This window comes from Argiope bruennichi, chromosome 4 (genome assembly GCF_947563725.1).
Source record: "Argiope bruennichi chromosome 4, qqArgBrue1.1, whole genome shotgun sequence".
Lineage (NCBI taxonomy): Eukaryota > Metazoa > Arthropoda > Arachnida > Araneae > Araneidae > Argiope > Argiope bruennichi.
The window spans coordinates 106,175,858-106,200,162 of NC_079154.1; the positions used below are offsets into that span (position 1 = coordinate 106,175,858).

The 24,305-nt window shown below is 28.1% G+C and overlaps 1 protein-coding gene across 4 annotated transcripts in view; it reads left to right on the forward strand.

Moving 5' to 3' along the window:
- The window catches only part of LOC129965976 (adenylyl cyclase 78C-like), a 430,498-nt gene that overhangs the window by 304,667 nt on the left and 101,526 nt on the right, over positions 1-24,305 (forward strand). For all 4 annotated transcript variants that reach the window (XM_056080294.1, XM_056080293.1, XM_056080292.1 and 1 more), the window contains exon 6: positions 16,225-16,374. In XM_056080294.1, the coding sequence (XP_055936269.1) occupies positions 16,225-16,374 (150 nt within the window). The remainder of the gene's footprint in view (positions 1-16,224; positions 16,375-24,305) is intronic.

Consider the following 24,305-nt stretch of genomic DNA (forward strand, 5'->3'; position numbering starts at 1 on the left):
CTAGATATAAGTAACTTAATTAAAGATAAATAATTTTCTGGCAAAGTAACTGGCCATCAAAGGCGGCTTATTTGTAGCATTTAGTTACTTGTATTCACTTTACCTAATTTAAAAAAGGCAATTTAAATAAAAAAGATATAATCAATCTAAGAAAATAATCATTTTTATTTAAATTAACAGTAATTAAAAACAATTAAAATAAAAAAAACGACACAAAAAATTTTGAAGATTAGGAAATCATCAATGATAACTAATAGCAAATTAAAATGATCCTCAAATAGGAACTAAGTAGTCATAACATTCATTTAAAAAAAGTCCTAGCTCTAACTATTAAGTTAAAATATTTCACGATTTTCATTTCCATAAGCTAATTTTGATCTTTCGCTTTCAAAATAAATGTCGATTTCTGTGGAAATTTTCATTATCTCTCATTTTATACATCTTCTTTTATTTTTCAAAACAATATTTCATTCTACTTTTATTTACTCCTAAGAAGTAATATATTGAAGTAAAATTCATTTTGAATCTTTTTACCTGAAATACACAACACCTACCATCAACTCTAGGAAAATGTTCAAACTGCAAAACATGGCATTATTGCTTTGCTATTTTATTCAGTATGATTTTTATCTTATAACCAAAATCATCAAATTAAAATAAAAATTTTGAAAAAAATATATTTAATATAAATTACTTATCTTTTGGATTACAATACATATTGTGAAATCAGAATCATAAAACAGAATGGATATTATTCTCTTTCTTTCCAAAACTTATTTTCAAGCAATTTAGAAATCTTCGCAACACATTTCAATGCGATTTATTGATTTCCATCACATGCAAGGGAAATGAAACTTTTAAGCGTACTTTTATTCAAATATTTCAACGATGGGATTTATCTTAGTTAAGGAAACTCACAAAACGGAAATGATAAAACTTCCTTTTCTTTTATGAGTATCTAAAACAGGCATTCATTTCATTTGAGTAATATTTTTGAAAGCAGAAAGGAATATAAAATACAAATTTTTTGCTTTTCTTGTGATAGTTTAGTATCTTGTGTTCCTAAAACTGTATTTGTCACATTTTATTTGTTTCACAAAACATTTCTGAAGAATATCTATGGATACACTTTTACAAAATTCATTACTGAATTATAAGTATTACGATATACAACAGTTTATAGCTGGTTCGAATTTGGATGGAAAATGATAAACATATATGAGGAACTTTTATTAAGGTATCCGAAATATATAAAATGATGATTAGTCCCCATTGTTGAATTCGACCCTTTTGGAAAAAAATATTTTGAACTGTATTTCCTAAACGTAAATTATTTCGTATATTGTTATTTTAAATTTTACATATTGCCATAAATTCATAATGAATAATGCAATTAGAATATTTTTGTTTTCATTCCTTTTAATTTTTTTAAATTTCAAAAAGTACAAAATTTAATTTACAAATGGTATCAAAATAATTAGCTTCTTGTGAATTGTTACAAAAAAAATTTCCGATATTTTTGTAAATTTCAAAAGAAGATCAGCAACCGCCTATTATTTCTGTTCATCAGTATGATAATTTATTTCGTAAATTATTATGAAAAATGTTTTAAAAGGTTTTTTCTTTTCAGTTCTCATTCAATACAATAACATTTTTTGACGGACATGATCACCAATAAATATTAGAGTTACATTTTTCAATTTATTTCAATGAAATTGTTAATAATTAAATAATGGCTCATTTAAATAATCATTTATTTCCACTGTTCATCAAACTACTGAATAAAATTGCCATACTCTCATTTTTTTTAAATTTATCAAATGAGAAAACGGTTTCGTTTAACTATTCTTCTGCCTATTATTTACTGAATTTGAAGTTGCTATTCATGACGTAAATGATGGTGCGCTGACATGATTGATGAGTCTTTTAATAGAAATGATTGATTACCCCGTTTTCAGAATAAAGCAATTGTTCAGAGGAATAAAAGATAAATAAGTAGGGCATGAAGGTTTTGAGAGAACAGATTTGCTAGAGTGATTGATCGTTGCCTGAAAACATGATACATTTGCTTCTTAATTAGGTGATTAGCATTAATGTTTTTATTCTGCTGAAAATAATATAAAAGGAATTTCAAGTGCTGTAAAACTATGTAAATATAATTCTTTTTATGTATGTTTACATAATTTTTTGGAAACCCTCCAATTATTTGTAATAAATAGTATCAAATTAACAATTTATGTTGCGTTTCAAGCATATTTGTATTATATTTATTTATTATTTTGATTATTTCTTTTCCTAGTAATTGTTTCGTATGTATATATCAAAATACAATGGATGCTTTACTATTATATATTGGGTTGGCAACTAAGAAATTGCGGATTTCACTCAAAGATGGCTTCAGTTGAATTGTTAGGTTTGCAGACGTAGTACAAATGTAAAACACATTTTGTTATTTGATAGTTGGCTATTCAGCTGTCAATCAGTAAAAAAAGTTTTTTGATCGGTTGCGTAGTTTTCGTTTGGCGTTCGTTGAAAAATGGAAAATCAAAAGGAACATTTTCGTCATATTTTGCTTTTTTATTTCCGCAAAGGGAAAAACGCATCGCAAGCTCATAAAAAGTTATGTGCTGTTTATGGTGACGAAGCCTTAAAAGAACGGCAGTGTCAAAATTGGTTTGCCAAATTTCGTTCTGGTGATTTTTTACTCAAAGATGTAAAACGCTCTGGTCGTCCAGTTGAAGTTGATGACGACCTAATCAAAGCAATAATCGATTCGAATCGTCACAGTACAACACGTGAGATTGCAGAGAAGCTTCATGTATCACATGCATGCATTGAAAATCACTTAAAACAACTTGGCTATGTTCAAAAACTCGATACATGGGTTCCTCACGAACTGAAAGAAACGCATTTAACGCAACGCATTAACAGCTGTGATTTGCTAAAGAAACGTAATGATACATTTTTAAAGCATCCATTTTTAAAACGACTGATAACTGGCGATGAAAAATGGGTTGTTTACAATGGGTGAACCAACTCAAACAACATCAAAAGCTGATATTCATCAAAAGAAGGTTTTGTTAACAGTTTGGTGGGATTACAAAGGAATTGTCTACTTTGAACTCTTACCACCCAACCGAACGATCAATTCTGATGTCTACATTGAACAACTAACGAAATTAAACAATGCAGTTGAAGAAAAGCGGCCCGAATCAACAAATCGAAAAGGTGTTGTATTCCATCATGACAATGCAAGGCCACACACATCTTTGGTCACTCGGCAAAAATTATTGGAGCTTGGTTGGGATGTTTTGCCACATCCACCATATAGTCCTGACCTTACACCATCTGATTACTTTTTGTGTCGATCTTTACAAAACTCCTTGAATGGTAAAAATTTCAATAATGGTGATGATGTCAAATCGTACCTGATTCAGTTTTTTGCTAATAAAAACCAGAAGTTTTATGAACGTTGGATTATGATGCTGCCTGAAAGATGGCAAAAGGTCATTGATTAAAATGGGAAATACATTACAGAATAAAGTTATTTAGTTCCATGAAAAAATTGTCTTTGATTTTCTAAAAAAAATCCGCAATTACTTAGTTGCCAACCCAATAGCTATAACTATATCAAATTAACTTGAGAAGACAAAGAAACATTTGATAAATATTATAATTATAGAACATAATTAAAATTGTAAATTATATGAATACGATATATTTTATGAATTCAGCGTGTTAGTCAATGAAAAATCATTTTTATCAATAATATATTAATTGTAAACAAGAAAGATATAGTCATATCATATAATTTTTTTAGATGGACTTTAAAATCAATACTGAATACATACGATATTTTTAACTAAAAAGAACGAGAAAAATAAAATCAGCTTCCATTCTTAAAGAAAATGTAAATTTATATTAATATATTTAATATTTAAATGCGTTTTTATTAAAGAATAGTAAACAGTCTTCTTAATTAAACTAATTAAATTTTAATTTTCCACCAATGAGACAGACTCTTTGTCTTCATTTTTTGTTTTAAGATGGACCGTCTTTTAAAAGGCGGAATGCGTCTCAAATATAATCGTATTCTGGGTTGAAAATTCGAAAAAAAGTATATTTGGGATTGAAGCATACTGGTACAAGTGAAACACACTGGACTAATTTTAGTAAATCAATGCTTTTCTCGAAAAATGAAAGTTTTTCTGCCATAAGCCTTTATCACAAGAAAATTTAAGAATCACGAAAAAAGGGTTAGATGGTATCTCTATTAGCACCAGATATTGTACGATATATCCAAGATGTAATTCGATATACTAACTCCTAGCCAATATCATGAAGATATCGTAACAGTGTTATTCGGTATTTCATGCTAGTAGGGATATATTAATATTTCTGCAGTAGCATAAATTTTCCAATAATTATAACTGTTATCAGCATTCCTGAAAGTTTATTCGATTTTGTTTTTATATTTCTTTATTTAAACTTCTACTTTTATAGAAGCCTTTTCCTTACTATAAGTAAAATCTATTTCCGTAACGAGGAAAACGAGAAATTATATTATCTGAAAGTTAAATATGAAATACCCTTTATAATAATAATAATAGCAAATTATAAACATTTTCTTTCAGAAATTCATGAAAAATTTAATTTGGTTGTCAGTGTAATAATTTTCTTGTGTAATCAACAAAGAAATAACTTAAGAATTTTTCACTTCCTATGCTTATTTATATGTAATATGTAGTTTTTCAATTATATATTAGAATACTCAGAATTTTATCGTTAATTACCCATTTCAAACTAATCTAAATTTTTAGAAAAGTTTCAAGGAATGAGGAATCGTGACAATATGGAGCACATTTCAAAATAAAAGTAAAGTTTTGAGACATGGGTAATCTTAAGCCTAAATTTCGCACTTACATTCAAAAACTAACTCAAACTTATCCAAATTTTGTTAAATATCGATAGCAAGTTTAATAACCTTCTTAACTCTTGACCAAGAATAATTGTGCACGTATTGAGAAGAATTCAGATATATATGTATGTAATATACTAGCCGTCTTTGGCGACCGGCCGATTCGCCGACCTTAATGCTAGTTAAAATTTCAAGTTACATACAAATATTTTATGTATCTTTAATTGCTTATCCATCAAAATATTTTAAGCTTCAAATTTTGATAGTCATATAATTAACTCATACTATTAAAACGGCTTTAAGCCATAATGTACTATGTATCTCTCTAATTTTCTGTCACCGCACGTAAAATTTCAACTTTAAATTAAAGTGGGAATGTGTAAACTGCAATCAACAAACAATTTTTTTTTTTTTTACTGAAACTACGCATTTTTTTTAAATATGAGTACTGAAAACAGAATCATTCAGAAATCGAATTTATATATATATATATATATATATATATATATATATATATATATATATATATATATATATTATAATCATTTTTACTTTTATTTCTTCACTGCTTCTTTGATTCTTCTTCTTCTTATTTTATTATTTTATTTATATATTTATTAATAATTGATTTGTACTGCTTTATTAGTATATTACGCAGGCAAACTCAAATTAAGCATCCTCAAGTCAGACAATAATAATATGAAATTTTGTCAGATAATGTGCTTGAAATTTATCCTAAAAAACGTAGTATAAGAATTCATCAATAGATGGCGCTGCAGCGTGACAAAATTTTCTACATAATTTCTGTATTAAGTGCCACAATCTTTTCCATTCTAGAAAACGTAAATATGACATTCGAATACAATAAATCCTCAATTATACCACGAACATGCTTTCGGATATGATAATGTACTTGCGGGTTGCGGATAATGTTTATTGCGGGTTGATAATGCGGATTGTTCTTAATAGACGAATAGAGACTCAGAAATTAAAAAAAAAAAATTATAAAAGACTTCATAAAAATATATTAGGTTTTTTTTATAATAGCAGTCACTTTCTTCTAAGCTATTCTTTTGCATTTCTTTCAATGAACTTGGAGAGAACAGCTTTCTTACAGCTTATTATAGATAAAAGAGTATTTACCATTTAATTTTCCTTAATAATACTTTTCAGTGCCTTTCATGTCTTGGCGAAATCTTTCATCTCATTCTTTGTTAACTCACTTAAATTTTCAAGAAAATAGTCCAAGGTGCAAATGATGAAAATGAATTTTAAACTTATTCTACATGACAATGTTTTCAAATTTGGATTCAACTCTTGTACTATAGATTACTCTCCTTAATTTGTAAGAAAGTTAGATAACTATCATTTTGAAAGATTTTCATCTTCCATTTTGAATTAAATTTTCCATTCTTCCTGAGTTTTTGTATATTAGATCTTAGATAGACACTTCCCTTTAGATTTCTTTCGGATAAAACAAGGATGAATTAAATATTTAGAGCATTCCCCTTCTTTTAATAATATCTTAAATGAATGTTATATAAAGTGTAAGGCAATATGAAACTGTAAAAGTAAAATCATTCTCGAATTAATAAGACTTTGAATATTTTTGATTTCAAGTTCCACTGTTCAATTTTTTGGTGATTCTTTTTATTTTTTTTTCTATTATGGTTCTTCTCTCCACAAAATAAATAGGAAAATTCATTATATGGATAAAATAAAGATATCGCTTTCGTTCAACGGAAACTTAAAATTTGTGTTTTGAAAGCAGAATATTATTATCGATTCAATTTTTCCATAGCACTCATTTAAGGAATTATCACAGATGAATAGGGAAATTAGTAAAAATTGCAAAGGGGGGGGTGGAGAGGGAAGGGAGGAAGGATGATTCATTGTTTACTTGTTTCTTTTGCCCTCATTCTTGTAATTAATAAACTGTTTAATAGTTTAGAGGAAACTCTAAATAATTAATAGTTAATTCATTCTTCGACATTATTTATACAGGTCTCATTATTTAAAATCTAAAAGTTTAATCTGTAACTGCATATAGATAATATAACTTTCTTCTTAATTATACAAAATCCGATGTATCAGACATATGATTCGAAATAAAACTATATATAATGCATTCTTTAAAATTATTATTCCAGTAACCAGATCTGAAAAGCTTTAAGAACAATTTTTTAATCGAAGACCAATATAATTTCTGAGATTTGCCGCTATTTTGAAGCTGTTAAAAAAAGGGATGCCTGAACTTGTATTCAGATTTTTCTGAACAAATAATCTACAATAGATTTAACCCCAAATGATGTAACGTACACTAGGGTGGTGTAGATAGCTTCACTTCGAAAACTCTGACCGCAGAAACCAGCATATTTAGAAATTACGAGTTGAAATATTAAATATATGTTTTTAACAGGTGCTCCCTTTTCCAACTAGTACATAGGAACCATTTTCCTTACCTGAATATGCGTCTATTTATTGCTTATTTAACGCCAATCAAAGATAAATTTTGCAGGATGAATTCTAAAGTAAACAAAGAAAGAATTCTTAAGGATAATTGACTATAAAAAGTCTGTATCCCAATATTGACTTTTTGTTTTTTAAAAAAAGTTGCAAAATCGCAACATATTATGCAAAGAGTTCCAATTTTCTTTAGTACCTTTTTCATAAATCTTAAACTATTTCATAAACATTTTCTTTTCATATAAATCTGTAAATAATAGAATATTTATTTCAAAAAATATATATGTTTCTCTTGATTTAAAATGCTTGCGTTAAAAAATAAAATTTTAATCATGAGAAAAAGTGAAAATTATGCATTTTAATACTGGCGAAAGTTCTCATCTTAGGACCCAATCACGAACCCAATATAAAATGACGTGCGCTTCAATAAACGATCGTAATGAGCTGACACAGTGCAAGTAGTGCCTATGTTAATTTTCTTCAAGATAACTAGAGTAGGAGTTAGTGTACATTTATTATCTAAGCTCCAAGCACACATTTTAGAGTAGTTTTTTTAAAGCAAATTGCCCCGTTACATATGAAGGGGATTTATTATCGATTTTTAAAATAACTTCTAAGCAAAGGCCTTTTCAAACCAAAAGATGCATAGATTTTTAAATTAAAATCAAGCATTCAATTCTCCATTTTATACTATCTATATTATTTTCATGAGAGTATTAAGAGTCTAGCGTTTAAGGGTAACTAGGGTTTAAAATAAGAATTAATTTTTAAAATTTAGTTTTATAATAATAAGCAATTAAAACAAAATAATATAATAGTAATTTAGTTTTTTCATTATGAAGTTTTTAGTTTTTAATTGTACATTTAGTTTTTTCATTGTAAGAAATAAAAATAAAGTTTTGGATTTTAAGATGTGTAAAAATATTTCTTGTTTTATAATATGCTTCTTATCGCAGAAAAACAGCAAATGTTTGGTAAATTTCTAATTATTTCCATATTTAATTAGCTTTTGCCCTTGGCATCTTTTTTTCTCTTATAATATGTATATATATACGCACATAATCAAAATGACTTTTATTTCTATTGAAATAAAAGGGGAATTTCTTTTAAAATTGAAGCACTAGCTTCCATTCTCTATTGAAAATTAAAACTCATGTGTCATTTATAAAATATAAATGAATGTTTATCTACCAAATTTGACCTATCAAATTCGAATATTCGAAAAACATAGGATAAACAGTGAAAATTTCACAAGAAAAAAAGGCGATCAAAAAGTACCGAAATTTTTCCTTCATTTTTATCTTTATTCCAGCCAACCAATCACATTTCATTTTTTATTTTTATTTTACACAAACCAAGAAAACTTTTCCTTCTTATATATTTGAAAGATTCTCTAATTCCGGATTATAGAAAAAGAATATTTTTTTTCTTCCGGAAATAGGATATTTTCTGGTTTTATGTCCACCTCCCAACCCCTTCCCAAAGTTTTCTTCACGTCGCTAAAAGCTATCGATTTTTGTTGACATACGGCGTGTGCCCTAGCCTCCATTAGGTATATCGCGAAAAAGCAACAGTGAGCTTACATTTATAGCCATCGCAGATTTAGAGCAGGCGTTCTGAATTTATTTGTGGTGTCTTGTCCATTTTCACTCACTGGCCACTTTAGCGAGTTGGGGAGAGAAAAATACTCAAAGATGAGATATCACGAAAAATTTTCAGATGAAACCCAGCTATTTTTCCCTTGTTTTCTTTTACCATATCAATTTAACCGGAGAAAATATCTTCCATATATTTAGAACCTTTGACATTTATAGTGTAGTTTTGAAAATTCTGTCATATATATAATGATATTTTAAACTCTTAATTTAATCCAAATTCATTTCCAAAGCTTATCTTAATTTAGCCCATAGTAATTTCATTCTCTTATTTTTTGATCCAATTCCACTTTTGAAGCCGTGTAAAGATTTACTGAATTACTGCGCCATCAGTTGCCCTTGCCAAGGTGAACACAAGTATTCAAATAACACGTGGCCAGAAATCCCATGTTATATAAAACTAGTGATCATTTGTTTCTTGCCTTTTTCGCTTCTGCTTTTGTTTCGCGCTGTTGTGGACGTGTTCTGTCCGCTCCTGCTTGTTGTTGTTTCTAATGGCACTTGCCATGGACAAGCCCGCTGTCCAAGACAGCCGATTTAAGCCTCAAGGGGAAAGCCTCTTGTTTCAATAGTAGTGCCATCTAGGGCCAAGAGTACGACTTAGCTACACACACGTCACAACCCTTTTTACGGGGTGGACTTCATTCACGCATTTCATTCACTCAACCACAGATCGTAATTTAGACCTGAATCAGAGAACGATCACCCCTGATCCAGTACCCCCAGTGGTATTACTCTCGACATGGAGGACTTTGTGACCACGGCAGATTTAACGCGCGTCAGCCACCAAGCACGCGGGGAATCTTCGGCCGGCGGAATTCGAACTCGCAACCTAACCTAAGGGACGCGAATCCGACGCTCTACCAACAGGCTATCCCGGCCTTGCGCCTGCTTGTAAATATATTATGCTTTCTCGGGATGGATTAAAATGAATTTAAAAATGCAAAATGTATCTTCAGTGTCTTCAAACCTGCCAGTTGCTTCAAACAAAATAAGATTTATATATATAAGAAAATATACATTATATATATACTATATATGACTCTAAAATAAATTTGAATTTAAAACGTAGAGTAATAGTAAACGTAGAGAATTTAAACGTAAATTTGAATTTAAAACCTCGAGAGTGTTCGGTGGCTATTGTAGTCGATATATCCAAAATGACTTTAAAATGCTTTAGTTAATTTTAGAGATAGTGTAATTACATATAGTAAAAAAGTAGCAAAATCTAAATAAGAGTCTGTAAAACTAAAATACGCTCTCTTGTGGTGAAATGTTAAACTTTTTTTGTCTGCTCAAACAAATTACTATTCCTTTATTATATAATGGACAAAATTTCACAGCTTTCTGAATCGTAGTTTTGACTGTGTACAATTTTAAATTACCATCACTTAGATATAATACCATGTATATACGAAAATATTCAGTTTTAGCTTAAATATGAGTTTTGAAAAAAATTCCCCTCCCAATGCTGTGGTTTTTATTTCATTAATGACTATATCTTTTAAGAAATATAAAAGAAAGAAGTTTTAATAAAAATATATCTTTTTATTAGAAACATTGGACTAAAAAATCATTAACAATTTTAGAATGTCTCAACTTTTAATCTTTTTATAGTTGCACTGAAGTTATTTATTCTGTCTGGATTTCAGTATCAACTGAAAATTCAAATGATGCGTATTACATTCTTCATTGAGAGCTACTGTTTTAAGTTATGCTTTGCATAATTAATATAATAGTATTCGCTAAAATGATATACGTATTAGATTATAACTAGAATTTTATTTGGTAGGACTAAATCAGAAAAGAATGACAGTGTTTTCAGACAATATTTTGGAAAATTCTGAATATTTAATTCAGCGTGAATTTGATTTCATTTTATGCATTCACAATAACTCATACTTGAAATTATCTCGTCACTGAAGTCATACAGTTCTTTAGCATTTTGTTTAAGAAGTGTATTAAAAAAAGGTATTTAAAATAAGAAATTAATCGAAATAATTGATTGGTAATTTAAGGAAAAATTAAAAATCCAGTTCTCATCGAATTCTGATATAAACAAACAAAGCATAAAAAAAGTAGTCGTGTTGCAAGCACAATTCCAAATGCTCCCAAATGTATTAAGAGAATATAATACTTCCAAAACGATATCTTATATATAAGCACAGAAGAATCTTTAACGATTTTAATTCTAAACATAATCATAGTTAAATAACACTATAAGCAACTTTAATTTTGTCAATGGGAGGATTACATTATTTTTTTCAAAATATTTTACTAAAAAAAAAATTGACTAATTTTAATTACTATGAAAAGAAAAATATCTACAACAAAATTTTTAATCAGTGCTTTTTTAATCCATTCGAAAAGTTTTCATAATTAGCTGTCATTTCAAACACCAAACTTCCAATTTATTTTTTTCCTCAATACAAATAAAGCAATTTTTCTTCCAAAAAGAAAAAAAAATGAGATATTAACAAAAAAAATGAATATTGTATCTCATGTTAGATGATCAATACTTATTTCTCCCGAGACCGGATCAGTGATGCCATTTACAAGGTATTATTTGTTTTGGAAGTTTAATCATATCTCTTATTTATTTTTTATATTTTGTTTTCCTGTGACCATTTACTATTACCCTTTCGGATTTTCGGATTTTTTTACAACATGCAATTAAAATTATGTATAGAGTTCAAATTACTTCAGGATTAAACTGTGGAAAGTATTTTAAATATTTAGTTTTCTAAAACTTATTATCTTATAGATAAATAATTCATCACTATGAAAATTTGAAATAATATGGTAGAGAATGAAATTTTCTCACAAGAAGATTCATCATTCATTAGTTTTGCAAAAACAAAATATTTTCCAGAATTCTCTTTGAAATTACAATGTACGATGTAATTATTTCATGAAATTGCATTGCAATTCGGCAATATAGTAAGGAAAATAAAATAAGAAACAATTTTAGTCAAATGTGCGCCATTTCTAAAATTAAATTTCTACGAAGGTAACATTAAAATGAAATATTTCATATTTAGCAACATTCTTTTAATAATATGAGAAGAACTATTCTCATCAGAAAGTAGTAGAAGCTTTAAAGACTGAAGCGAAAATTATAGGCTTTTTTAAACAAAATAGAAGTACAATTTTATTCACTGTAAAATATTTTTTTTGCAAAGAATCTTTTTTTTTATCAGAAGTCTATTATTAAAAATAGCTTTTTTTTAAAATTATTCATAATGAGAAAAAAAATTCTTATTATAATTTTAAGACGTTCTTTTTATTACTGCTTGCCCACTTTTCCTTTTTCTGAAACGGTTTTTAAAATTTAAAGTGGATTTTCTTTCTTAATACCTTTAACACGCTCTTTAAAAATATATCAAAATATATTTCAGTATCATAGATCAGACAGTGTAATGAATGAAACATTTTTTTTCTACAGTGAATTCTGTACCAGTTCTTCAATAACATTGTACTAAATTTCAGGAGTCTCTGTGTGCTATTTCGAAATGTAATCAAATCCTCGGTGGCCTGTGGTAAGATCGAGGTTTCGGAACCGGCGTGTTTCAGGCTCGAGACTCGATTCCCCCGAAGAACCGTGTTGTAATTGAGTCTGGTGCACGTTAAATCCGTCGGTATTAAAAGTCCTCCCGTTGGTGTGGTGTGGAAAGCTGGAGAGGGGATGCCGAATCAGGTGTCGTCATCGAAAGCGGTTCAAAATTACGAGGACCGTCCTAAAATATCCCTGTGCTGCTTTAAAAAACGAGACGTTAATATAACTAAATTAAACTAAACTCAAAAACCAACAATTAGATAAAATGCTTAGGTATGCTATTGAATTTTGGCATTTCATAAAATACCGGCAACATATATAATCTTCTCACCGTGATTTATTATTATTAAAGTCAAATAGCTTCAATTTACAAAAGCTATTTTTCAAATATTATACTTTAAAATGTTACAAAACTCTTAAAACTTAGGGATAAAATTAAATCCCTAAGTTAAAAGATATTATTTATGTTTCCTAACTGTTACAGAAAGCACCACTGGAACCTGGAAACTAAGCAATGAAACATACTCATCTGTAAGCGGTATTTTCATTCCTGTAGAACACCTGAGCACGACAGGAACAATGTATCTCTGAAACAGTTCATAAATTTTGGCTACAATTGCCAGTTATTCTCAGTACTCAAGAGTAAGGAACAGCACAAAGAAGCACTAAGTCTCGAATGAAATATTTACTTTGGGAAGGAAAGAGAATACTTTATGCATCTTGGAACATTATTCTGTGCATTATTAAAGACTCGCTAGAATTTTTTTTCTTCTTTTGTATTGAATTCTCAAATGCAAACGATAACTGAATTTTTTTTCAATGCAAATAAAGCTTCCTTTTTATACATCAGCACAAATATTTTGAACTCGTAGAAGAGCTGGTTAGTATGAAAAGATAGCACACGATTCATTCATAATGCGATTTGTTTAGTTCTTGATTCAGTGGATGGAAGGCGTAAATCTAAGGTCACTTTCGCGCCCTTTTCGTCTCAAGGCATTTAAGAATATTTCTCTTAATACGATTTTTTTCTTTTTCTTAACCCATTCACCATTAGTATTCTAAAATGCCTTCATTTATTCATTTCGTTTGTTATTATCTTAAAGGGTGACTTTAAATCATCTTTATCATCTTAGCAGTAGAGTTCATGAAACAGTAGCGTATTCGCTATGATAATTTCTCGAAGCGGGTTATGTATTATTCAAAGAATAATATACTTTATTTCACTAAGGCTAATAATATACTTTATTTCTACTACCGACTGTTTTATTTCAGTTTTTTCCTAGGTTTATTTTTATTTAGAAAATCAGGATTGGTTTTTTTTATGTTGTTGTTGTTTCTTCTGAACTCAATATTTGGATGGGAAAAAATTAAAACAGCTACGTCCTATATCTTATAGCTGCATTTTATGTCTATTAATGTTTTTAAATGCAAAATTGGATATTTCAATTAAGCTTATTATAAGTTCCAGATGTATATTCAATATTGCGTCTTGAAAAAACAAACTAAAAACTTTTTACATCTTGAAAAAAAAAATGCATATAATTGTGACCACTGTAACGCAGAACTTGGGAGTTTCTAAAATTAGAACGTTTCGTAAATCTATTTTCTTTGAGAGTATAAATAAAAGAGGGATTCGGTCCCCCCAATTTTTTTAATATTTAATATTTCTATAAGGAAAGGAATACCATTATTGAAATTCCTGTGGGGTTTTAGTTTAATGTAATTTTATCCCTCTCTTTACTAAATGAACCTAATAATTTTGATACAAATCTGCTGAGATGTTTTTGAGGATTCCCCAAGCAACCTAAATTTAGCAACAAGTGACTACTACATGAAACAATGGTTTACATCACTCGACTCTGAATACGCCAAAATATATACTAGCTATGATATTTATTATAAGGAAGATTCATTGTCTGGGACAAAATTTTTTTCGTAAAAAGAATTCAAACTTGTGAGGAGTTATAACAAGTGTTATAGTTTGAATAAGATTGCGTTGAAAGGTGACGCACCATTGTAGTTTCCAAATGTACATGCTAAAATTTTCTTATTTGTGAGTGTCTGTCAATGATTATTAAACAGAACTTTCTTTTAACATTATTGTCAATTCTTAGAATAGAATTGTGAGTTATTTCTGAAATTATTTTTAATAATTGTTAAAGCCATGTATTAAAGAATTTCCGAATTTTTTTTATAAATTCTAAGCATTTTTCGATAGTTTTATTCATTTCCAATTCTCAATTTAAAAGAATCGAACTGCAGAATCAAACAAGGCCTAAATGATATTAATTCACATCAGCAATAGTACCCAAAATATATTGTATAATATGTGTATGCAAAGTGTCATATTGATTTCACAAATACATTAAATTGCGAAACAAATAGAAATTATATAATTCATAAGGAAAATAAATAAATTATAGCCTTAATATATTAAAATCAGGTATTTATTTGTAGAAAGATTGCCAAAATTTTTTCCATTTTAGTGCAGCTAAATATTATTATTTTATTGTATTGTCTTCTTTTCAAAAATCCTAGAATTGCTTTAAAATCACTAGAAATAACGACTTTACAAAATGGAATAGGTTAAAGGATGTTTCTTACATTTTTAACGGTTTTCATCCATATTTCACCACATTTTTTCAAATTTTATCAAATCAAATACGAAAAGGAATGGCCTTTTGATTTGATTTTGATCGAATTTGTCTGTAAGGTTTTTCTTGCATTGCAATGCTTGCTAATTTCAGGTTTCAAATAACTTACCTTTATTTTTTCAAAAAGACTGTTCAACGGAAGAACTGCATAAGAAGTAACATTAAAAATAAATTAGTAACTGAAAATGAATAGAAAACATGATAGTTTAATGAAAATTATTTTCAGTGCAGTTTTATTGCAGTATTTATAAGTTCGTACATTTTTTGCCAATTTAAATTTTTACTAAATCAAATTTTTACTTTTCTAAATCTGAGTATTAAAGATGCATCTATAATTTAGAGCATATCGCATGCGTTAAATATTATGCTTATTTAATTACCCCATATCAGAAATTTAAAATTACTTCTTTATTTACTGATTTCTTGTTTCATTTTTTGGCTCTATTATATTCAGTGGCATTCAATATTTTGCTACCCTAAATCGAATGCATAATGAGGCCAATCTTTAAACGAAGAGGTTCAATTCATTTCACATTTTAGCACGTTTTTAACTAAAATGAGGTTAAAAAGAAATATTTTTGTTTCATATTTTTACTTATATTAACTGCATATATACATTTGTTTTTATTCATCTATCAGAACTCTAGACTGCCCGACATTCAAATTTGCATATAATATTATTGAAGCAGAGTTTTGATTACATAAATATTCTCATAATGAAAACATAAGGAGCTTAACCAATTGTACTTGAAAAAATGTTAATATTATTTTAATATCGATCATTCTTAGTAATTGTATCTTTTACAAACTTATTTATATAGCAGTTAAGAAAAGTAATGGGTCTTCTTGAGGTCGCCTTTCAGCTTGGCGGTTGGAAATTCGCCATTGATTACATTGATCCACATTTATTTGAATATTGAATATATATTTGTTGATATTACAACATAACAAAATATACTTTCCTTTTCGTTTCAGGTGCTGACAAATGCTTTGCTGTATACATGCATTAATTTAGTAAGCATGTATACCAAATACCTTACAGACAGAGCACAAAGAAATGCATTCTTAGAGACAAGAAGAGCGATAGAGACGAGACACAAAACTGCAAAAGAAAATAACAAACAAGTAAATATATTTTATTTCTCAATTATAAAATAATCATCCAACGCCGTCTGTAAGGTTGTCAGAGTTAAACATATTCCTGCCCTTTTGATCTTCATCCTACCGGATGCCAAATTCTAATTTCTGTCCTGCCAATCTTCAATAGAAGCAAGTTTCTTTATGCTTAAATTGACTGATTTATTGATGTGCGAATAAACTTAAACACAAATAAAAATTAGTTAATGAAACTTCACAATTTACCTTATTTACATTTTTTATATTGGATTTTAGCAAAGGTTAATGAGCTGAGGTTTGCAATTTTTATAATATTGTATTTATGTCGATTCATAATATTCTTACTTCAGGGGAAGGCTTTTGCTAATAATTTCTTTCAGCATTATTTGTATCTTGTACTTGGCACCGCATTTTGGATCACTATTTGTTTCAATCCAATTTTAGTAATTATGATAATTGGTAACAAGTTTCGCTGGTTAATCTCTGACTCTCAGATTCGAGATATTACAAACATGGCAACAGTCCGTCTAGATGGGCATTAAAATTAGAAATCTTGTGCGGTTCCTACAAGAGAACGAGGAATTTATTTCTCCAGACCCAAGCCCAGTATAAATTTTCGTTTCATTTCTCAACCAAGCTCTTCTAAAGAATATATTAACTTCAATAGATTTCATCTACTCGTACTCCCCACCGAACACCTCCTTCATCATTATAATATTGTATATAGTTACTTTTTATGTATATTGATGATATTATATGTCTTTTTATGTGTATATTGATATTTTATGTCTTTTTATGTGTATTTTTTTATCTTAATAAATACTCCCACGTATATCCTTTCAACCGACAGGGAATCCTAAAGATTCCAAGTTCGGGGTATTCTGTGGAGAAAGAAAGAAGTACATATATAGAGCCCGAGATTTGGTAGCTGAAGAAAAAAAATAGACTATCAAAAATAGTCATTTAATTTTTATCTAACCATCGTAGACTTAAGAGTATCATGTGATATATTCGTTAAAAGTGCTGAATTTGGGATTAAAATATATTACTTATTCAAACAGTTCGTTTTATGGTCATGGGTATTATAAATGCCCATTCTTAATTACACACGGCTTCACATCGTTCTCACATGGCTTCACATGGATTATACAACATACGACTATTCAAGTTAAAACGTAGCTGTATGGCATAGCGCGGTTTGTTATGAGATTTTTCGCTACTTTCCTCTTCAATAATAATGTGGCCTTAGTGCCTTCAATTCAGCTCTTTATGTAAGAATGTTGAAACAATTTACGAAAAGAATCTACAGAGACTGGGAATCAAGCAGGGGATTCACATTTTATTAAATGTTTCGCTACTTCGATCAGGCTTTCGATGTATGCTGTTCCAGCGGTATTCGCGTATCAGGAATTTCTCGAATTGTCAACATTATGAGGTCTCCTCTGTCGGAAGGCTTTTTCATGGCTTTTTTTTTATAATTTTTACAGATGATTTAAATTTGCATACGCTTAACGGTAAGCCTTTAGAGTAAAAAAAAGTCTTTGAAATGTAAATATAATTTGTAGAAAATAAAAATATCTATACATGTTGAAGAAATTGAAGGTGAAATGTTGAGAAGAATGTAGGCAAAATTTTAAAAGCAATTCTATTACCAAGTGTCATTTTAGCCAGAGTATTTCAATGTCAATAAATATCACTTCTATGAAAAATTTACGAAGTATTGATTTATCTAAAAAGCGCCCGATTTTTGGGCAACATTCTGTATGTATACATTTTTCAGTTTAATCGAAATTATGCTTATAACTAAGATTTCCATATTATTCCATATTTATTCATTCCATATTTTTTCTCCTGTTTTATTTCGGATATTTTTTATTTTAAAGTAAATTATGTTGCTCAGATAATACCAAAAAGTTTGAAATTCATCCTTTCTGCAAAATAGAAAGCAGGTTTTAAAGATAAAAAAGAATTACATTTTACACATTCATGGAAGATTTAAAATGTGGATGGAATTAGCAATATCATCTTTTTATTTTCTTGGTAAAACTAATTTTTCTTTCGAAATATTTGTGGAATAATATCTTAGTAAGTGTAAAAACTCGTCACATTTTTGTAATTTTTTTTGACCTATAGTCATTATTTGTATTTAAGGGCGAGCTAAATACTTGACTGCTGTAATACTTGACTGCTGTTTGTAAAAATGTCATTCTTTATGAAGCAGCTTTTCATAATCTTTTATGGAATAGATTTTTAGAAGTTTAATGTCAATGGTTTTAAATACAATAATTATGAAATATACAAGTACAGTGGGTAAAAAAAGTATTGGCAATTGCCTTAATTTATTCATATTGACAAATAAATAAAATGTTATGCAATTTTAGCTGTTGTAATTAAATACAAGACATCTTAGATATATAAGAGTAGTGAAACTTTTATTTTAATTTGCATTTTGTACGATTTTTTCTTTCAAAATCGAAAATTTGCATGTCAAAAAAATATTGGCAAAGTTTTAACTGCTATGCAAATTTTGTTACATTGAAGTCACGTGTTTCGACTGATAAGAAACTCTACCGGTATAAAGACTGCAAAACTACACCAAAAGTGTCTATTCATTATTTTGCGATTATTGCAGTAAAATGACTTCAAAATCGAAGGAGTTGGTCGTTAATGTTAAAAACATGATTATTAAGCTCAGAAATGAAGGTTTAACTTATCGTGCTATAGGAGTGCAGTTGAATATAACTTTATTTACTGTCAGAAGTGTTGTAAAAAAGTTCAAGGAAACAGGATCAACGGAAAATAAGACTAGAAGTGTACGACCTCGAATATTTTCTACAAGAGAAAAACGTACCATTATTAACAAGGTTAAGAAAAACCCTAAAATAAGTGCACCCCATATAGCCAGAGATGTTGCTTTCACTTCGCAAAAGACTTTCAGCGTACAGACTGTACGGAATGTTTTAAACGAAGGACGTTATTATGGAAGGGCAGCTAGAAAGAAACCATTCATCTCGCATATAAATAGGAGAAAGAGGTTAGATTTCGCCAAATCCCACGTTGATTTATCCAAAGAATTTTGGAACACAGTTATTTTTTCCGACGAATCAAAGTTTAACATTTTCGTCAGTGATGGGCGACGATATGTGTGAAGGAGGCCAAATACTGACTTGGAAAAGCAATATTTAACTGCTACTGTAAAACATGGTGGAGGCAGTTTAGTTTGCGTCTTAGTTTGGGGCTGTATGGCAGCTAATGGAGTTGACAACCTGTATTTTATTGATGGTATTATGACAGCATGAACATACATTGACATTTTGCGCCATAACTTAAAAATCAGTGCCCAAAATCTTGGCTTGGGAACATCATTCATTTTTCAACAAGACAATGACCCCAAGCATACAGCGAATCTCACCCGTGAAGGGTTACTCTACAATGCTCCTCGCCAGTTAAAAATCCCACCTCAATCGCCTGACATCAATCCAGTTGAAAATTTATGGCACCTGCTGGATCTAGAAATCAGGAAACATAAAATTTCAAGTAAAGACGACCTCAAACGTTTACTCTTGCAAGAGTGGCACAAAATTCCCAACAGTACAACAAAGATCTTAGTTTCCTCTATGAGAAATAGATTACAAGCTGTTATAGATGCAGAAGGTATGCATACAAAGTACTAAACATATACAGATTTTGTTTTCGATCATAATTTTTTCAATTTCATAATTTTGCCAATACTTTTTTTATCATGTAAATTTTGGATTTTCTCGTAGATTTTGACTAAAAAAATATTTAAATGAAAATTTCGTTATATTTGTTTGTCTTTTCTCCTTCTGTAATCGCTATGTTAAAATAAAATTTGTAAACATACTTTGTTAGCAAATATGATCATTTATAGGCAATTGTCAATACTTTTTTTATCCACTGTAACTTTTCACATTTTTTTTTAAAAATAATTTTTTTAGATGATTTAAGGCTTATGATTTTAAATGTAATAGATATGAAATACATCTTGGCATCATCAAATATTTAAAAATTATTTTCTAAATATAATCAGTGTTTTTTTTTCTGCTTAGAACATTTAAGCAAAATAAGAATTTTTACAATGAAAAAAAATTTTCCTTTTATTATTAACTTGCACATACTTTCATTTTGCAATTCATGCTGAGTTCCCCTCTTTTTAAGTTACTGTTACTCCAAAATTCGCCTTTAATAAGACTTCTTTTTGGAGTGTTTTCCTAAATAACTTGCATTGAAAGTTGTGAGAAAATGTTATATTTCAGTAATAATTACACAACATTTCGAGACGGAAAAAAATCAATTTCAAGTGCAATCATGGAGCGGAAATTGTTCTTTAAATGAATGAGTTTTCTTGATACTGTGATAAGCCAAATGCTTGTAATGCATAAAAATAATATTGAATAGAAATCTTTAACGTTAATATCTGAAGTGAAGCTTAAATATGAAAGGTTGAAATTTAATATGTTTAAAAAAATTAATAATATCTTTTGAAAATGCCTTCAAAAAAAGATTTCATAACAAGATAAAAAAAAACTAAACAACATTTGTTTTCAAATAAAAATTCCTTCAAAGAATATATTTGTTTTGAAGTGTTAATAATCGGATTAAAGAAGATTTCTGAATTTAAAGCACATTACTTTTTTGGTCGAATTATTTGAAAGATTGTTGCAATTGTGCTTAATGTTTTTTATTATTCTTTCGGTAAGTAAAGAATATTATTGGTAAGTAAAGAATAAGAAAAATTCATTTCAAAATAATATATATCCTTGGAAATCTATTAAAAGTTTTCCAGCCTCGTTAATTAGGAACAACTGAGGTTTTCCTTGAAAAGATTAAGCTGACATTTTTAACTTTTAAATGATTATTGTATTAACACAAACTAAAAATGCTATTTTCATTCTAGAAAATGGGGATAATCTTTCTCAAAATAATTGAAAGGCTCTCTCTTTTTGTTATGTGCATGTAGAAGTGTTATTTTTCTAAAGAATGATAAATTTTTTAAATTATTAAGCATTATCTAAAATTTAGGAATTGTTATAAGATTTGCAATTTTTTTTTCCTTTACCCGAAGTTTTTTTTTTCAGCGCTAAATTTATCTAACATATTTCTAATAGAAATATAAACCTCAAATATGAATTTGTGTAATCTTCACTACTTTCAAAATCATTCTTTTTTCCCAAAAATAGCTATTTTCTGTTCTTACCAATACTTTTACTACTATTTTTCTGTTTTATTATGGCATTGTATTTGCTGTTCTTGCCAAAATAGCTATATTTTCTCTCCCAAAGTAGATAATTGTTGAGTTTCAAAAACTAAAATTTTTCGCTTATTATTTGTATGAAATTTTGATTATAATGAATATTTAAACCTGCGAGAGTGAAACGAATGTTTAAAATATGAAGACAAAAAAATTAAAATGTTCTAATAATTTTAAGCAACTTTTTCAATTTGAGTTCTTTCTTGATTACTCTACAACGAAAATGTCAATATGTAATTAATATTTTCAATCCATATATAAATGAACTCAAATATAAGCTAAGAACGAAGGAAAATAAAACAATCACTTAACTAACATTGATTATAAATTTTTTTTCAATGTTTAAAGTAATAAACATTTTCTTTTTTTTAATTCACTGCTGTATTTTTAATATATAAACCATACATATTCTCATGTTTGCCTGTGTTATCATTGTTTATTTCTGCATTAGTATATACATAGTGTATTCTTTTGATTTGTATTTCATTATGAATTTAATAAGCAAAACTGCATATTTTATGGTTATTAATTTAGGTAACTTCTTTTATGCACATTCTACCGTTCAGTAACTATAGTCATTACTTACAATGAAGTATGAGGCGATATTTATTATTATTTCTAATTTCCTAACAAAAATTTAGACAATTAAAATTAAATATATTTTCTGAGGAAAAATTCAGTTTTTTTGTTTAAAGCAGCTTAAAGCAACGTGTCCCTTCATAAGAAAAAAATCTTTTTTGCGGTATAATTCAAATTTTGTATACTTATAAGAATTGCTAAATGTTAGAGTACTTGAGAAAGACGAAGCAAAGAACTGCCAACTGTCTGCCTAGATAAAAAAAAAAGTTCAGACACTTCTAACTCGAATCACATGTCACCTAAGAAAAAAAAACAAGAAGAAAAAGTCGAAAAAGAAAGGAAAGAGCTTAAGTCGACCACTTTTCTTACTTCGAGTGCATGAAGTGAAAGAAAAAAAGCTGATGGAAAATCAAAATAATAATAAAGGCAGAATTCCAAAAAATTTTTCAGTAAAATTATCTTCATGTAGAAAATAAAATCAAAGCTTACAAAAACGGATAAATGAAGAATGAAAAATATGTAATGAAATGCAATTTGGCAAGGAAAAACTGCTATTTACATGAAACATGTCCAAGTCGCAGGGTATAACAAGTGCATTAGGCTACCATTAGCCCTCCGACTGTAAAATCATTATTTTAGTTGTAATTTTTTTAAATAAGTTCACATATTTTCCAAACAAAGTGAACTCATACTATATGTACACGATAGTAATATGATATAATAACAATCTGTTATCATAAAGATAAACACTCTAAACTGCGAAAAACGAGGGATGCAATAGAAAGAGTAATGCAAAGGAAAATGCTTATTCCTCGATTTCCGAGGAATAAGCACCTGGAGTGTTAATAATGTAGTAATAATATAATAAATAAAGGTTTTAAATCTTTAAATGTATTTTCATAAGTATATTGTAGTTTAGATGCAATTACAGCATACGAAAAATATGTTAATAATTCTACTAATAATAATAATATAGAATAGAATAAGGTTTCCGTACTTTAAACATATAGAAAATAAAGCTTGTTCATTTCTCTATCAGTAGACATGAAATTAACTTATAAGATATTTTATCAAGGTCTGTTATTGCTTATATTTTATTTACTTATTTTAATGTTTAGAGGCTAATAATTTTCATTGTATTCGAAAATGGACACATCAATTTATTAAAATATATAATATTAAAATATTTTTAATACTTGGCAGCGTATAACTTTTAGAAACTGATTACGGGCATATATAATCTTATCAATGTGGGTAGGTAATTATACCAGCAAGAAATTATTTCGTTATTTATTACTGAAAAAAGACAAACCTCTCTTTTATACGATTCAAAATTATGTGATAATCATTTTAATAGTTAAAAACTAAACATTCAAAACTTTAATTAAAAGGAAACTAACGTAAAACTTATGTGATCCTTGTAAATTTAGACATTGATTTTTGGCCTACTTTAATTTTTTTTATCTGACATGCGCACTACAGATTCAAAACAAGTTATGATAGCAAAATTGCAGCAACAGTACAAAAAGCGATATTTCATTTGAATTAAATAATTTTCTAATGATTAATAACTAACTTTTATTTAAAATCTGCCTTTATATTTAAAAAATGATATCAAGGAAAAAATGATTGAACTATTGATTAGAGAACATATTTCATATAAATAATATAATTTTTAATAAAGGTTTCTTAACTATACATTATAACAAATATTAATTAATTTGAAATTAGTTTCATCGCCGTACAAAGAATCGAAATTTCTCTTTCTTTTAAATTATTTTACACTACTTAATGCTATTTTGTGTTTAATTTACATGTGTGCATACAATTAATTAATTAATTATTATTTTTACTAATTTAATTAAATTTAGTTACATTTTTAAAAATTTATTTTTAAAATATATTTAATTAAAAAATAATTTTATTAAATAATTGATAAGAATATCATTGATATTTTCACTTAATAGATGATCACAAATGATGAATACTTAGAGGCTCAAGTATAGGAATTTCTATGCAAATAGTTTTAAAATTTAGAAAACACCTATTTAATAAAATGCATCATTATTTAATAATATATCGAAATCGA